The sequence below is a fragment of the Erpetoichthys calabaricus genome, chromosome 1 (genome assembly GCF_900747795.2).
Source record: "Erpetoichthys calabaricus chromosome 1, fErpCal1.3, whole genome shotgun sequence".
NCBI classification, from domain to species: domain Eukaryota; kingdom Metazoa; phylum Chordata; class Cladistia; order Polypteriformes; family Polypteridae; genus Erpetoichthys; species Erpetoichthys calabaricus.
The window spans coordinates 172,012,536-172,027,547 of record NC_041394.2 but is presented as its reverse complement, the minus strand read 5'-3'; the positions used below and the strand labels follow the sequence as shown (position 1 = coordinate 172,027,547).

The following is a 15,012-nucleotide window of genomic DNA, read 5'->3' as shown; positions in this document are numbered from 1 at the left end:
ACCCAAAGAGTACTGCTCTTTTGTGGCATGCCATGAATATCTGTAAACAGACTACAAAGATGTATTATTTAATATGAACCAAGTTTGTGATACTTTCCCTTGAAGCTTTAGTTATTTAGATACAGTGTCTCAACATGCTTTCTCAATTTTTTTCTATAATTTCAAATAGTGTTGTACATGCCCAGCACTAACGACTCACTGTGTTTTATTGGTTTCTAATTCTTGAATCCATAACATTAGTTAAAATGACATTTAATGAGATATCAAAGTGCCTGTAATAGTGAAAATTTTTCCTGTGAGTAACAGTATTAATTTTAAAGGATACTGAATATTTTCTGCATCTGTTGTACAAAAAAGCTTTCTTGTTAACAAAGCAACCGGGTATGGACTTCATGCAATATAAATATAAACTGCTACCCTGGATTAACATATCTGCCTGTCTGATTGCCTTGCTATCACCCTGCTTGAGAGCATAGTTCATATTCAGTTTCTACAAGATCATGTGCAATGAAAACCATTGGGACTAGTAGGCAGAAAGATTGAATTCCAATTTAAAAGGAATGATTGTTCTTTATGAATTAAATGCAAGCGCATATTTATATGCTCTAGTGGTTGTAGAAGAAATTGACACTTGTACTGTATATTTCCATCTCATTACAAAGGAAACTAACCAAATTAACCTAAAAGATGGGACTGTTGATTTTCAAATGTAAACTGTCTGACTTAAGAATTATTAATGAAACTACAGTACATTTTTATTACAATACTTCTCATAGGATATGATCATTTTATTCATAAATGTTTTACTTTATATTGGATAGGGCTGCCATTAATAATGATTTTGTAAACAATCTATCAACTATTTTATTGATTAATTGCTTAACCTACCAACTTACCAATTTTTGTCCAACTAATTTAAGTAGGCTTATGAATATTTGCTGTATTCAAATTTGTATAGAATCGTTTTATAAAGTCATCAAAAATAATAGTATAAGATTTATTTAGAATTTTACATGAAGACTTAAAAAAATGTTTTCTGTCTTAGCTTGAATTTAAGCAATTTTAATAAATTATAAATTAAATATTATGTTGTTATAGTCTGTACATTCACTCTAAGGCTGATTATACATGTATTTTTAAATTGTTGATCTTGAAATTTACTGTACATAAATGCTTATGTATAGATGTTGTGAATATACAGTTAGGTCCATAAATATTTGGACAGAGACAACTTTTTTCAAATTTTGGTTCTGTACATTACCACAATGAATTTTAAATGAAACAGCTCAGATGCAGTTGAAGTGCCGACTTTCAGCTTTAATTCAGTGGGGTGAACAAAACGATTGCATAAAAATGTGAGGCAACTAAAGCATTTTTTTAACACAATCCCTTCATTTCAGGGGCTCAAAAGTAATTGGACAATTGACTTAAAGGCTATTTCATGGGCTAGTGTGGGCAAGTCCGTCGTTATGTCATTATCAATTAAGCAGATAAAAGGCCTGGAGTTGATTTGAGGTGTGGTGCTTGCATGTGGAACATTTTGCTGTGAACAGACAACATGCGGTCAAAGGAGCTCTCCATGCAGGTGAAAGAAGCCGTCCTTAAGCTGCGAAAACAGAAAAAACCCATCAGAGAAATTGCTACGATATTACGAGTAGCAGAATCTACAGTTTGGTACATCCTGAGAAAGAAAGCAAGCACTGGTGAACTCAGCAACGCAAAAAGACCCTGGACGTCCACGGAAGACAACAGTGGTGGATGTTCGCAGAATCATTTCCACAGTGAAGAGAAACCCCTTCACAACAGCCAACCAAGTGAACAACACTCTCCAGGGGGTAGGCGTATTGATTTCCATGTCTACCATAAAGAGAAGACTGCATGAAAGTAAATACAGAAGGTGCACTGCAAGGTGCAAGCCACTTAAAAGCCTCAAGAATAGAAAGGCTAGATTGGACTTTGCTAAAGAACATCTAAAAAAGCCAGCACAGTTCTGGAAAAACATTCCTTGGACAGATGAAACCAAGATGAACCTCTACCAGAATGATGGCAAGAAAAAAGTATGGAGAAGGCGTGGAACAGCTCATTATCCAAAGCATACCACATCATCTGTAAAACACGGTAGAGGCAGTGTGATGGCTTGGGCATGCATGGCTGCCAGTGGCACTGGGACACTAGTGTTTATTGATAATGTGACACAGGACAGAAGCAGCTGAATGAATTCTGAGGTGTTCAGAGACATACTGTCTGTTCAAATCCAGCTAAATGCAGTCAAATTGATTGGGCAGCGTTTCATGATACAGATGGACAATGACACAAAACATACAGCCAAAGCAACCCAGGAGTTTATTAAAGCAAAGAAGTGGAAAATTCTTGAGTGGCCAAGTCAGTCACCTGATCTTAACCCAATTGAGCATGCATTTCACTTGTTGAAGAGAAAACTTCAGACAGAAAGGCCCACAAACAAACAGCAACTGAAAGCCGCTGCAGTAAAGGCCTGGCAGAGCATTAAAAAGGAGGAAACCCAGCATCTGGTGATGTCCATGAGTTCAAGACTTCAGGCTGTCATTGCCAGCAAATTGTTTTCAACCAAGTATTAGAAATGAGCATTTTGTTTCCAGTTATTTAATTTGTCCAATTACTTTTGAGCCCCTGAAATGAAGGGATTGTGTTAAAAAATGCTTTAGTTGCCTCACATTTTTATGCAATCATTTTTTTCACCCCACTGAATGAAAACTGAAAGTCTGCACTTCAACTGCATCTGAGTTGTTTCATTTAAAATTCATTGTGGTAATGTACGGAACCAAAATTAGAAAAAAGTTGTCTCTGTCCAAATATTTATGGACCTAACCGTAGCTGCAATATTATTTTTTTCTGAGTCTTGTAGCAATGGCTTGACTATGTGTGAGTGTGTCATAAGGCAGCTTAATATTGTTTGTAAAGTCTAAATGATACCAACTGAAAGCATATTGCAGGAAATGGCAACTCATATCTCTTGAATAGAAAACTCTGGTAAAACCAGTACACCACACTTTTGCAGCCCTGGTGTATTAAATAGTTAAACTTTTGATGTAACAGTTAATTTTGGCAGTTTTCTGTCTCATTCTACAGAGGTATTATCTGCACATATTTGGTTTAATAAATATTTATTGTAAAATTTAATATTTTATATTTTAAAATATTTTGGTAAAAATACATGTGTTCGGGGCATTGTGAACATATGACTAGATAACTTGATGTACACTAGATTATGCAACACAAGTTAGGGGAGATTAAAATGCATGCATTTTTTGGGTGGAGCATTCCGTTAAGAGAGAAGGCTGAAAGAGCCCGGAAATACTCCAATTCAGATGTGCTGATTTATATATAGTAATATATAATATATATATATATATATATATATATATATATATATATATATATATATATATATATATATATATATATACTTTTTCTTTTAATGTAGGAACAAGGATTTACCTGAACTGTTTTTGGTTCTGCAGTTTATCCTGTATGAATTGCAGTGATGTTTTTCATTACAAAAAATCCAGCCTCCCAGCAGCAGCTTGCCTGTAGACAGAGCACTGATTGGTGTTCTGCTGCAAACTTTCTTTCAGTTTGGGTCAGCTGCCACAACTACACTACATTAAAAAAAAACATCTAGGTTCTCCCAAATGTAAATAAATCACACCTCAGTAAACAGTGTAATCATTGTAGAAAAAAAACTAAAAGTAACATAATAATGCTGTTATATGTTTATATAGGATTTTATCATTAATATATAGATTTCTTTCAGATATACAAGATTACAGTTAAAAAGTTAAAACTTGAATATCCTTGCATTTACATGCACATACATTACCGAGATAAGGTGAGTGACCTGGCATAAGCAGAAACTAATGCCTGTATTTATCAACCATCGCAGAACTGGAAAAGTGGTCCTTACTGGCTCAAAAATCTCAGAGTGATCCAATTTTGATCCTAGCAGCCATACCACATTCACTTCAGAACAGGCAATACAGTAATCCCCCGCTGTATCGCGCTTCGCCTTTCGCGGCTTCACTCTATCGCGGATTTTATATGTAAGCGTATTTAAATATATATCGCGGATTTTTTGCTGGTTCGCGCATTTCTGCGGACAATGGGTCTTTTAATTTCTGGTACATGCTTCCTCATTTGGTTTGCCCAGTTGATTTCATACAAGGGACGCTATTGGCAGATGGCTGAGAAGTTACCCAGCTTACTTTTCTCTGTCTCTCTTGCGCTGACTTTCTCTGATCCTGACGTAGGGGGATTAAGCAGGGGGGCTGTTCGCAAACCTAGACGATACAGACGCTCGTCTAAAAATGCTGAAAGATTATCTTCACGTTGGCTACCTTCTGTGCAGCTGCTTTGTGAAGTGACATGCTGAACGGTGCTTCGCATACTTAAAAGCACAAAGGGCACGTATTGATTTTTTTATCTGTCTCTCTCGCTCTCTGCTCCTGACGTAGGGGGTGTGAGCTGCCACCTTCAACAGCTTTGTGCTGCGGTGCTTCGCATACTTAAAAGCAAACAGCCCTATTGATTTGTTTGCTCCTTTGAAGAGGAAGATATGTTTGCATTCTTTTAATTGTGAGACAGAACTGTCATCTCCGTCTTGTCATGGAGCACAGTTTAAACTTTTGAAAAAGAGACAAATGTTTGTTTGCAGTGTTTGAATAACGTTCCTGTCTCTCTACAACCTCCTGTGTTTCTGCGCAAATCTGTGACCCAAGCATGACAATATAAAAATAAAAATATAAACGTATGGTTTCTACTTCGCGGATTTTCTTATTTCGCGGGTGGCTCTGGAACACAACCCCCGCGATGGAGGAGGGATTACTGTACACCTGAAACTAACCATCTTTTGGCCTGACCAGCACTTGGATGAGAGACCAACCAGGAAAGTCTTGGGTTGCTGCTGGAGGAGGTGTTGGTGAGGCCAGCAGGGGGCATTTACCCTGTATTATGAGTGTGGATCCCAATGAAGAGGACACTGTGGTGTTAAAAAAAAAAAAATGGCACAGTTCTTCAGACGAGGCCTAAAATCAAGGTTCTGACTCTATCTGGTCATAAAAAGATCCCTGGGGATCCTTTGTAAAGAGTAGTGTGTATCTTGGTGTCCTGGCTAAGTTGCCCACCTCAGCCTAGTCATTCTGACCCCCCGATCATCCCCTGTCTCTAATTGGCTTACTATCTGTCACCCCTTCACCACCTAACAGCTAATGTGTGGTGAGCGTACTAGTGCAAAAATGGCTGCCATTGCATCATTCTGGTAGATGCTACACATTAGTGGTGGTGTAATTGGCTCCCCATTCACTATATAAAGAGTTAGTATTATTACAAGCGGTTTATCAGTTTTCTTAGTTAGGAAACTAATCCTAACTTCACTTGGATTTAGGAGAGCTCATCAGCTATACTAACTCACTAAGAGCTGCCAGAGGACTGTGTTCAGGCATTGATCGGTACGCACATCCCAGGAAAGGATGAATGTTTTGGGAATGCTGGGTAACAATGTTTGAAGGGATCTTTCTTTGGAGAATGTGTTGCAATTGCAGCCAAGATTAGCTTACTTATTAATTGTACAGAGCATCATACCACGTACAAATTAAGCTGATGAATAGACATTTAGTCAATTAAGAAAATGTGATTTAGATTTAATTTTATGTGTTGTTGAGTCTGCCAAGTGCCTAAGAGACATTTTCAATGCCTTCAGTTTGTTACTTTATGAATAAATAATTTATAAAATAATAAGTTGTGAACTGTGCCTCATTTTTACATCCAATGTTGAGATTTGTTTATTGGTACATTCATTTATATTTACTGCCAAATAAAATTAGATTTTTCATCGAGTCAACATCATCACTTATATGCAACAAAAAAACACTTGCACAAAAAGGTGGTAACCTTACCTTTACAGAGTTGCTTACTCTGCCTACCAATTCAGTCAGAATAATGTACATTTACTAAATAGTGCCATTCCCACATTAGAAATTTGCCAAGCTGAATGCCAGATCACATTATTTTTAAAGTCATGTTTTCTAATTAAGAGTTAGTTTAAATATGTGTTACTTTATAACGTGTAAATTGATGGTTAAAAGAGTATATCAGGCTCATTAAACACTTACCAGGAACTGAATCAATAGTCCAAAACATTTTTGCATTTGTTTCTAGTACTAAAATATTAACCTACCCTCTAGCTCTCTGCAGGAATACATTGAACTTCCACCCATATTGCATATCTTTTTAAATTCACTTAGCTTCTTCACTTGGCTACAGTAGTCATTATCAAATCATTTTCTGATGAATTATGCATTTAGACTGTTTGTTACTTTTTCTGCAGGAGAGATCTTTGAGCTCAAAGCAGAGCTAAATAGTGACAAGAAGGAAAAGAAGAAAGAAGCAGTGAAGAAGGTGATTGCCTCCATGACAGTGGGCAAAGATGTTAGGTATGTTTTTTCCTTCTTAAATCTACATTCTAAACACAAACTGCAAACAGATGAAACCTTACATATTCTTATACAAATACAATAGTTATTTGAGATACATTACTAAAGAATACATTTTCCATTTTAACATTAAGGAGAAGTTTACTGATGATATTAATTATGGAATTAAGTATGGAATCCATATTACTAAACGAGAATGGTAAACCGGATATGGAAGCAGGGACATGCCCGTGGACGCAAAAGACATAGTGCGCAAGCGCCACACAAAGCCCCCCCCCCCCATAGTGAAACGGGAGAGACTACACACGTGCGCAGGCGCCACACCCCCCCAACCCCCCCACCCCCAACAACAGTGCAAAACGGGAGAAACTACGAGCCGTCAGAGTAGGAAACAAAGTAAAACGTCATAAAGAGATGCCGCAAGCAGGATAAAGCGAGGTCAGAAATAAAACACAGAGTTGGAAACAAAGTAAAACTTCATAAAGGGATCAAAAAAACAAAGCACACCCCCCCCCACGAGTTAAACGAGAGAGACTACGCGCGTGCACAGACACCACACAAAGCACCCCCGCACCAGAGCAAAATGGGAGAGACTACAAACCGTCAGAGTAGGAAACAAAGTAAAACGTCATAAACAGGTTAACGAACAGGGACAAACACACAGAGAGCAGGTTACAAAACAAAGCCACCCTCCCCACAGTAAAACGAGAAAGACTACGAACCGTCTGACATGCCGCAAGCAGGATACAACGAGGTCAGAAATAAAACACAGAGTAGGAAACAAACTAAAACTTCATAAAGGGATTAAAGAATGAGGACGAACACATGGAGAGCGGGTTACAGATGATGAAAACTGGAATGCAACAGCTACAAAAAACCTATGGAATTAAACACATGCACACCGAGATACAGAATATAAAAGCAGAAACAACGACAGTTAAACGTCCACGCCACACAGCGGATGCGGACCCTGAAGGTTCAGGCGCCTACATCGAGCTTCAGAACGCACAGTGAAGTACAAAAGGCAAATGCGCCTACACAGCATAGTAAGAACCGACATAATACGGAAGGCGCAGGCGTTGCCGCCATATTGTGAGTGGCACTGATGCGCCATATTGTGAGTGGCACTAATGCGTACGGAGTCCACAAAGGTTCATACATCAAACCCGAGATGGTACGGACATGCGTCTGAAACCGCGGAAGCAAAACTGTCTCGGCTCCAAAACCACACAGCTCAACAACTAACACAGCTTCGACACCGAGCCCGCCTGGACAGATCTAATGAACGTGGGATACGAAGTGAAACGGGAAACACTACAGAGTCCGCAGTGCTCCACAATGCACCGCATAATAGTTCGGAAAGAGCTACAGTGACACGGGCGAACGCTCCGTATTAAACATACGTCATCCTCACACGTCCAAACTATAGATAGATAGATAGATAGATACTTTATTAATCCCAATGGGAAATTCACATTTTCCAACAGCAGCATACTAATACAATAAATAATATTAAATTAAAGAATGATGATAATGCAGGTGAAAACAAGACAATAACTTTGTAGAATGTTAAATGTTAACGTTTATCCCCCCCTAAGTGAATCACATTACAGTGATGCATTATTAACAGTACGATAAACATCACAGTATCGCAAACAAATGAACATTATTACTCGAAAAAGGCAAAATATATTCACCACGGACCACGTGTCATTAAAACAAAAGCAGAATAAAGCGAGATCAGAAATAAAACACAGAGTAGAAAGCCAAGTAAAACGTCATAAACAGGTACACGGGCGAACGCTCCGTGTTAAACGTGCGTCATCCTCACACGTGGCTGCCCAGCGGGCACGGGTTCAAAACACCGGGGGTAGGCGAGCGAAGCGAGCAGGGGCCGGAGCCCCCTTGTTAAAAAATAAAGACAATGAAATAGCAGATGCCCTAAACTTACATTTTTCTGAGGTCTTCACAAGTGAGCAAGTCGATAGCCTCCCAGAAGTAAACAGGACTACTAAGGAGGTATTGAGAGATTTGGAAATTGTAGAGGGAAGAAGTACTGCTCAGATTAAATAGGCTGAAATCAAACAAATCACCAGGATCGGATAATATTTACCCTCGAGTTCTTAAGGAGGCTAGCGAGTACATATATAAACCCTTGATACATATTTTTAGGACGTCACTGTGCAGTGGAGAGATTCTGAAGGACTGGAAAAAGGAAAATATCATCCCATTGTATAAAAAGAGTGACAGAACAAATGCAAGCAACTACAGGCCCATAAGTTTATCATGCATCACAGGAAAATGAATGGAATTATTAAGGATACGATTGAGCAACACCTGTCAAGGACAGGAGTTATTAGCAGTGAGTATGGGTTCAGAAGAGGGAGGTCATGTTTTACTAACATGCTGGAATTCTATGAGCAGGCAACAAAAAGATATGGATATGATTAAAGTGGAGCATATGATATTATTTACCTTGACTTTCAGAAAGCATTTGATAAGGTGCCATATGAGAGGTTGGGCATCAAACTAAAAGAAGTGGGAGTTCAGGGTGATGGTTTTTTTAAATGGGTGCAGAATTGGCTCAGACACAGGAAGCCGAGGGCGATGGTGCGAAGAACATCTTCAGAACTGGCTGATGTTAAGAGTGGTGTTCCACATGTGGTCAGTGCTAGGGCTACTGCTATTTTTAATATATATAAATGGTTTAGATAGGAATATACGTAACAAGCTGGTTAAATTTGCAGATGATACAGTACCAAGATAGATGGATTATAAGATAATTTGGAATCTGTTATATCATTACAGAAGGATTTGGATAGCATACAGGCTTGTGAAGATTTGTGGTAGATAAAATTTAATGTCAGTAAATGTAAAGTATTACAACAACAACATTTATTTATATAACACATTTTCATACAAAAAGTAGCTCAAAGTGCTTTACATAATGAAGAGAAGAAAAATAAAAGACAAAATAAGAAATTAAAATAAGACAACATTAGTTAACATAGAAAGAAGTAAGGTCCGATGGCCAGGGTGGACAGAAAAAACAAAAAAAAACTCCAGAAGGCTGGAGAAAAAAATAAAATCTGTAGGGGTTCCAGGCCACGAGACCGCCCAGTCCCCTCTGGGCATTCTACCTAACATAAATTAAATAGTCCTCTTTGTAGTTCGGGTTTTTCACGGAGTCACTTGATGCTGATTGTCATACAGACTTCTGGCTTTTAATCCATCCATCATTGTTGGAACATCATGGTGCTTTGGGTAGATGGTGGTGGCGCACGCCACCACCAACAGGACACCGGAAAAGGAAGCAGAAGAGAGAGTAGGGGTTAGTACAGATTTTGAATGAATAGTTATTATAATGAATTGGATATACAGAGTATCAGGATTAAATTACAGTGAAGTTATGAGAAGGCCATGTTAAAATAATGTGTTTTTAGTAGTTTTTAAAGTGCTCCACTGTATTAGCCTGGCGAATTCCTACTGGCAGGCTATTCCAGATTTTAGGTGCATAACAGCAGAAGGGCGCCTCGCCACTTCTTTTAAGTTTTGCTCTTGGAATTCTGAGGAGACACTCAGTTGAGGATCTGAGGTTACGATTTGGAATATAAGGTGTCAGACATTCCGATATATAATATTACACATAGGAAGTAAAAATGTTAGGTTTGAATACACAGTGAGCGGTCAGATGGATGGACTCTAAGCTATAGACTTCCCGACTGTTCAGAAGCCAATAAGAAGGCAAACAGAATGTTAGGTTATTTAGGATGATGTGCGGAGTACAAGTCCAAGGATATTATGCTCAAGTTTTATAATGCACTGGTGAGGACTCATCTGATGTACTGTGTTCAGTTTTGGTCTCCAGGCTACAAAAAGGACATAGCAACACTAGAAAGGGTCCAGAGAAGAGCGACTAGGCTGATTCCAGGGCTACAGGGGTTGAATTATGAGGAAAGATTAAAAGAGCTGAGCCTATACTGTTTAAGCAAAAGAAGATTAAATGGTGACATGATTGAAGTGTTTAAAATTATGAAGGGAATTAGTACAGTGGATCGAGACTGTTATTTTAAAATGAGTTCATTAAGAACATGGAGACACAGTTGGAAACTTGTTAAGGGTAAATTTTACACAAACATTAGGAAGTTTTTCATTATACAAAAAATGATAGACTCTTGGAATAAGCTACCAAGTAGTGTGGTAGACAGTAAGACTTTAGGTACTTTCAAAACTCGACTTATCTAGATTGTTCTAATGTAAAGTTCTGGTAGATGAAAACTTGAGGCTGGGTTGCATTAAGTAATTTCATGTAATTAGTGTTGTGTTTTTTGGTATTTCTTATAATCAGAAAAGTGAGTGACTGTTTATCTTATCTTTATATTTAAAAAAATTTTCCAGGAAATCGTCTAAAAGAAAACCATTTGGTACTCCTCTAGTGCTAAATAAACAACCATGCCATATTAATTATAGTACAGGGTTATTTAATTAGACAGTTAATAGTACACTGAGAAGCAGAATAACCCTGAGGTAAAGGCCAGTTAGCAATTTTCCTAAATTCAGAACATATATGATTTTACAATTAGTACTAGGGCAAACAAAAAAAATCCCCCAGTCATAAGCACGTCTTGAGTAACAAAGAATGGTATTATGTTCCATTGTAGATTAATAGGTACAGCTTTATTTGTCCCATGGGGAAATGTGGCTTTTTAATTGCCTCTAAAGCTTGCATAATGTAATTTTTCCAGTTAGCCAATAAAAGGTGTCATTTTGCCTAACTTCTCACTACAGAAACTGAAATAAATAAATATGAAGCACAAAGACTAAAAAGAAGGAAAAACTTCTGATTTGGAAGTTACAGTTGTACTGAGGCATTACATGTTATTTATTTTAAGAAACCAAATTGCCTATCTGCAATTATATTTAATGCAAATTATATATCATCGGTTCATTTCTAAACTACAGTACACCCCCAAAATTCGCGGGGGTTACATTCCTAGAGCACCCGCGAATTGTGAAAAACCACGAATTTGGATGTGGTTAAAAAAATGGCTATATTTATAGTTTAAACCCTAAATATGCCCCCAAAACACTTTAATTTGATTTCAAGCAGTTTAATACATTACCTAAAAAAAGAATGTAAAGGTAAACCTGTATACTATACAGCTATGTCTCCCGCAGTGCTAGAATGTAAAATACAGATGTTACCACTATATGTACTGTAGTTCATGAAAGCGCGTTTTCATTGCCAGAAGCCTTAGACGGTGCAGGGCGTTTCGACAGCATCTTGGGGCTTTAACCGTTAAACTGCCACATACTTGGAAGGTAATGCATCCCTGGACACCTTTTTTTGCTGCACTTTAAGTAAACTTCACAATTCACAAAGAAAAAGTGAAATTTTAATAGAAGACACTTTTTTCCCATACAAAGAGCATCAAAATTACTGCAACACTGATCATTTTACACACTGCCAATGAAATGTAAAAACTATTTAAAAAAACTACTGGAACAATATGTACAACGTGCAACTGACGGGTGAAACTCAGTAAATCACCGAGCCAACTGCGCTTGATGTGGCAGCATGCAAACACACAGGTAAACGCTGATGCTGTCTCAATCCCAGAGACAGCCAGGCTGCAGTGCTGCAGGGTGTCACGCTTGAGTCACAGAATTGCACAGAAACACAGGAGATTGTAGAGACAGGGACTTTATTCAAACACTTCAAACAAACAAACATGTCTCTTTCAGAAGTTAAACTAGCTCAGTATGCAGTTAGTTATCGATTAAAGAATAGACAAACATCATAGTGGAACACAACCCCCAACAGGAGCAGAGGATGTTGGGGGAGGAGAGAGAAACAAAGCAATCAGCCATAAAGGACAGGTGCTGTTCAGGCTTTTAAGTCGGCTCCTGCATGCTCGCAAATGGCACTGGGAAACGACTGTAGCTGGTTGTGGCGGTTTAAGGATTAAGAGGAACAAAACGGAAAACACAAGAACACTCCGTTGGAGATGCATCATAGTCAATCAGCAGCAAGGAGAAATGAATAAGGCTGTAGCGGTCCAGTGCCGCTAAGATTCACACCGTTGAGAAGACGGGGATTTATTTTTTTTATGGTGGAGATTCCAGGGACTTTGACCTGAACCGCTGGCACTCACAAACAGAGACAAAAACAAAGTAATCTGGTAATCAAACAGCAAATAAAGAATATAATAAAAACAAATGAAAAATGATACCACCCCTGTTCCCCTTACAGCGATTACACATTAAATACAACAAAGCACCAACAAAACACACACAGTAAATCATGAAAAACGGCAACGGATGAAATGTAATGATGAAAATAGATAGTACAGAGATCCACACATTGAATGGGAATGTAAAGATAGTCCTACTGCTAGTTTCTGAAATGGTGAAGATGGGTTCAGGAGCACTTTTTTGCAGGATGGCCATGAATCCACTTACAGTCCTCATGTACACAGACAGACAATGCAGACGCCAAACACGAAACAATCCAGGACAAAACGAATAAGTACAGGTAACCCAACAGAAGGCAAGCAGAGACACAGGAACTTGAAACACAAATTACAAAAACTGTTTTTTTTGCTTTTGGTCACCGGCCCCCTTTGTAAAAGCCGTGCTGATATCCTTTGACCCCAATAGCCCCTGCACCCTCAGTAGAAGACCAATCAGAGCCACTGCAGGGACTGCTTGGAGTTGCACTTTCAAATTCTGTTGGCTATTTTCACCATCCCAAGCCACGTTTGCGCTGCAGTTGCTTCCTGTTCTCTCTACAGTACAGTATTGCCACGAAAAAAGCCATAAAAATTGCGGAGGATATTTGCGGTTTCCGCTAATAATTATTAGATAGGTTCTAAGGAAAAATCTGAGAATCACTGAGGCCGCGAACTCTGAAATGCGACTTGGCGGGGGTCTACTGTATATTTTATTTTTACCCTACATTCAGTAATGCTATTTCATATTATGAGAATGGTAATAATTTGAAGTAATATTAACTACTAACTTATAGGTGACTTTATGTGTTCATTTAAAATATTTTCCAGATACTGGGGTTAGTTTTTTTTTTTTTTTTCTTCGTTTCCAGGCATGTTTACCTTTGTTATGATTAATGATCTTAAATGTATTTTTTTCCCTTCCCTTGCTAGTGCTTTGTTTCCTGATGTAGTGAACTGCATGCAGACAGATAATCTGGAGCTGAAGAAACTTGTCTATTTGTATCTTATGAACTATGCAAAGAGCCAACCTGATATGGCAATTATGGCTGTCAATACTTTTGTCAAGGTAATAACATTGAACATTTATAAGCAAATTAAATGCATTTTCAACTGTGCTATTCAAAATTCTGACCTGTTTTTATCACATTCATGTGATTAAATGAAAATATATCTCTATGTATAATTTTGCCTGACAAGTAAATGAAAACTGGAGCAGGATATCCTACCCACATACAGTATGTGGTTCTTTAGAAGACTGGCTATAAAATCTTGAAAGGTGGCTGCTTTTATTTTCCATGTTTGTGCCAATGCCATATAGAGCCCATTTTAAATTATCAGAACAGGAATTATTAAATCTGTTTTACTTAAGAATGCAGTTTCCCCTGGCAAGTTAAATTATACCATGATGATGAAATAACTTCAACTTGAAAAATAAACAAGCTAATCCTTTAACCCTATTTCTGCATGTGCTCATTATTCAAAAACTTTCACTCAGTGGAAAAATATGAACATATTTTTCTACCACTCAGAATAGTTATTCTATTTTGCATTTGTGCCTACCCTTTCCATACATAGTGAGTTGCTGGCATTCTGTATATTTTCAGCAACAGAAGGTAGATATGGTGACATCAAAGGGCAAAACACAATAATAATTAAAAATCAGCCTGTAAAATTTTAAAAAGTACATTAAATTAACATTGAAAATGACATGCATGCAAATATTAAAAAAATGAATGTTTGAAATAAAACAAAAAATTACCAAAAATAACAAAGAATTAAGTTAATAATAGAGTGCATGAGGTAAACATCTCAAAATCGGTGCATAAATTCAACACCCAAAGATGGGTATATGTGAAAGTAACATCAAAATGTGTGCTTGAAATTAGCATCAAAGAAGAGATGTGCATGTGTAATAAATAGTTTTGTAACAGTGAGTAATAATTAAAAATAACAATGGCAACAGAAAGAAATGATGTGTTAGTACGCTAAATTAAAAACAATCATCTTAATACTTTTCAATATCATGTAGTTAAAAATGTAGCCTAGATAGACTTGTGGTGTTGTAATAGCTATTACAGACAGAATCTACCATTTCAGGTAATGTAAAGGTTGCATTGATTGATGTCCTGTTATTAGTTGCTGGTCATGGAGGATATGTGAGTAACTTTAAGTTTCTTGTTCATAATACAGTGGAACCTCGGTTCACGACCATAATTCATTCCAAAACTCTGGTCGTAAACCGATTTGGTCGTGAACCGAAGCAATTTCCCCCTTAGGATTGTATGTAAATACAATTAATCCGTTCCAGACCG

At 37.7% G+C, this 15,012-nt stretch overlaps 1 protein-coding gene across 2 annotated transcripts in view; it reads left to right on the top strand.

Annotated features, from left to right (window-relative positions):
• The window catches only part of ap1b1 (adaptor related protein complex 1 subunit beta 1), a 148,431-nt gene that overhangs the window by 24,916 nt on the left and 108,503 nt on the right, over window positions 1–15,012 (top strand). For both annotated transcript variants that reach the window (XM_051931943.1, XM_051931948.1), the window contains 2 exons: window positions 6,362–6,467; window positions 13,631–13,766. In XM_051931943.1, the coding sequence (XP_051787903.1) occupies window positions 6,362–6,467; window positions 13,631–13,766 (242 nt within the window). The remainder of the gene's footprint in view (window positions 1–6,361; window positions 6,468–13,630; window positions 13,767–15,012) is intronic.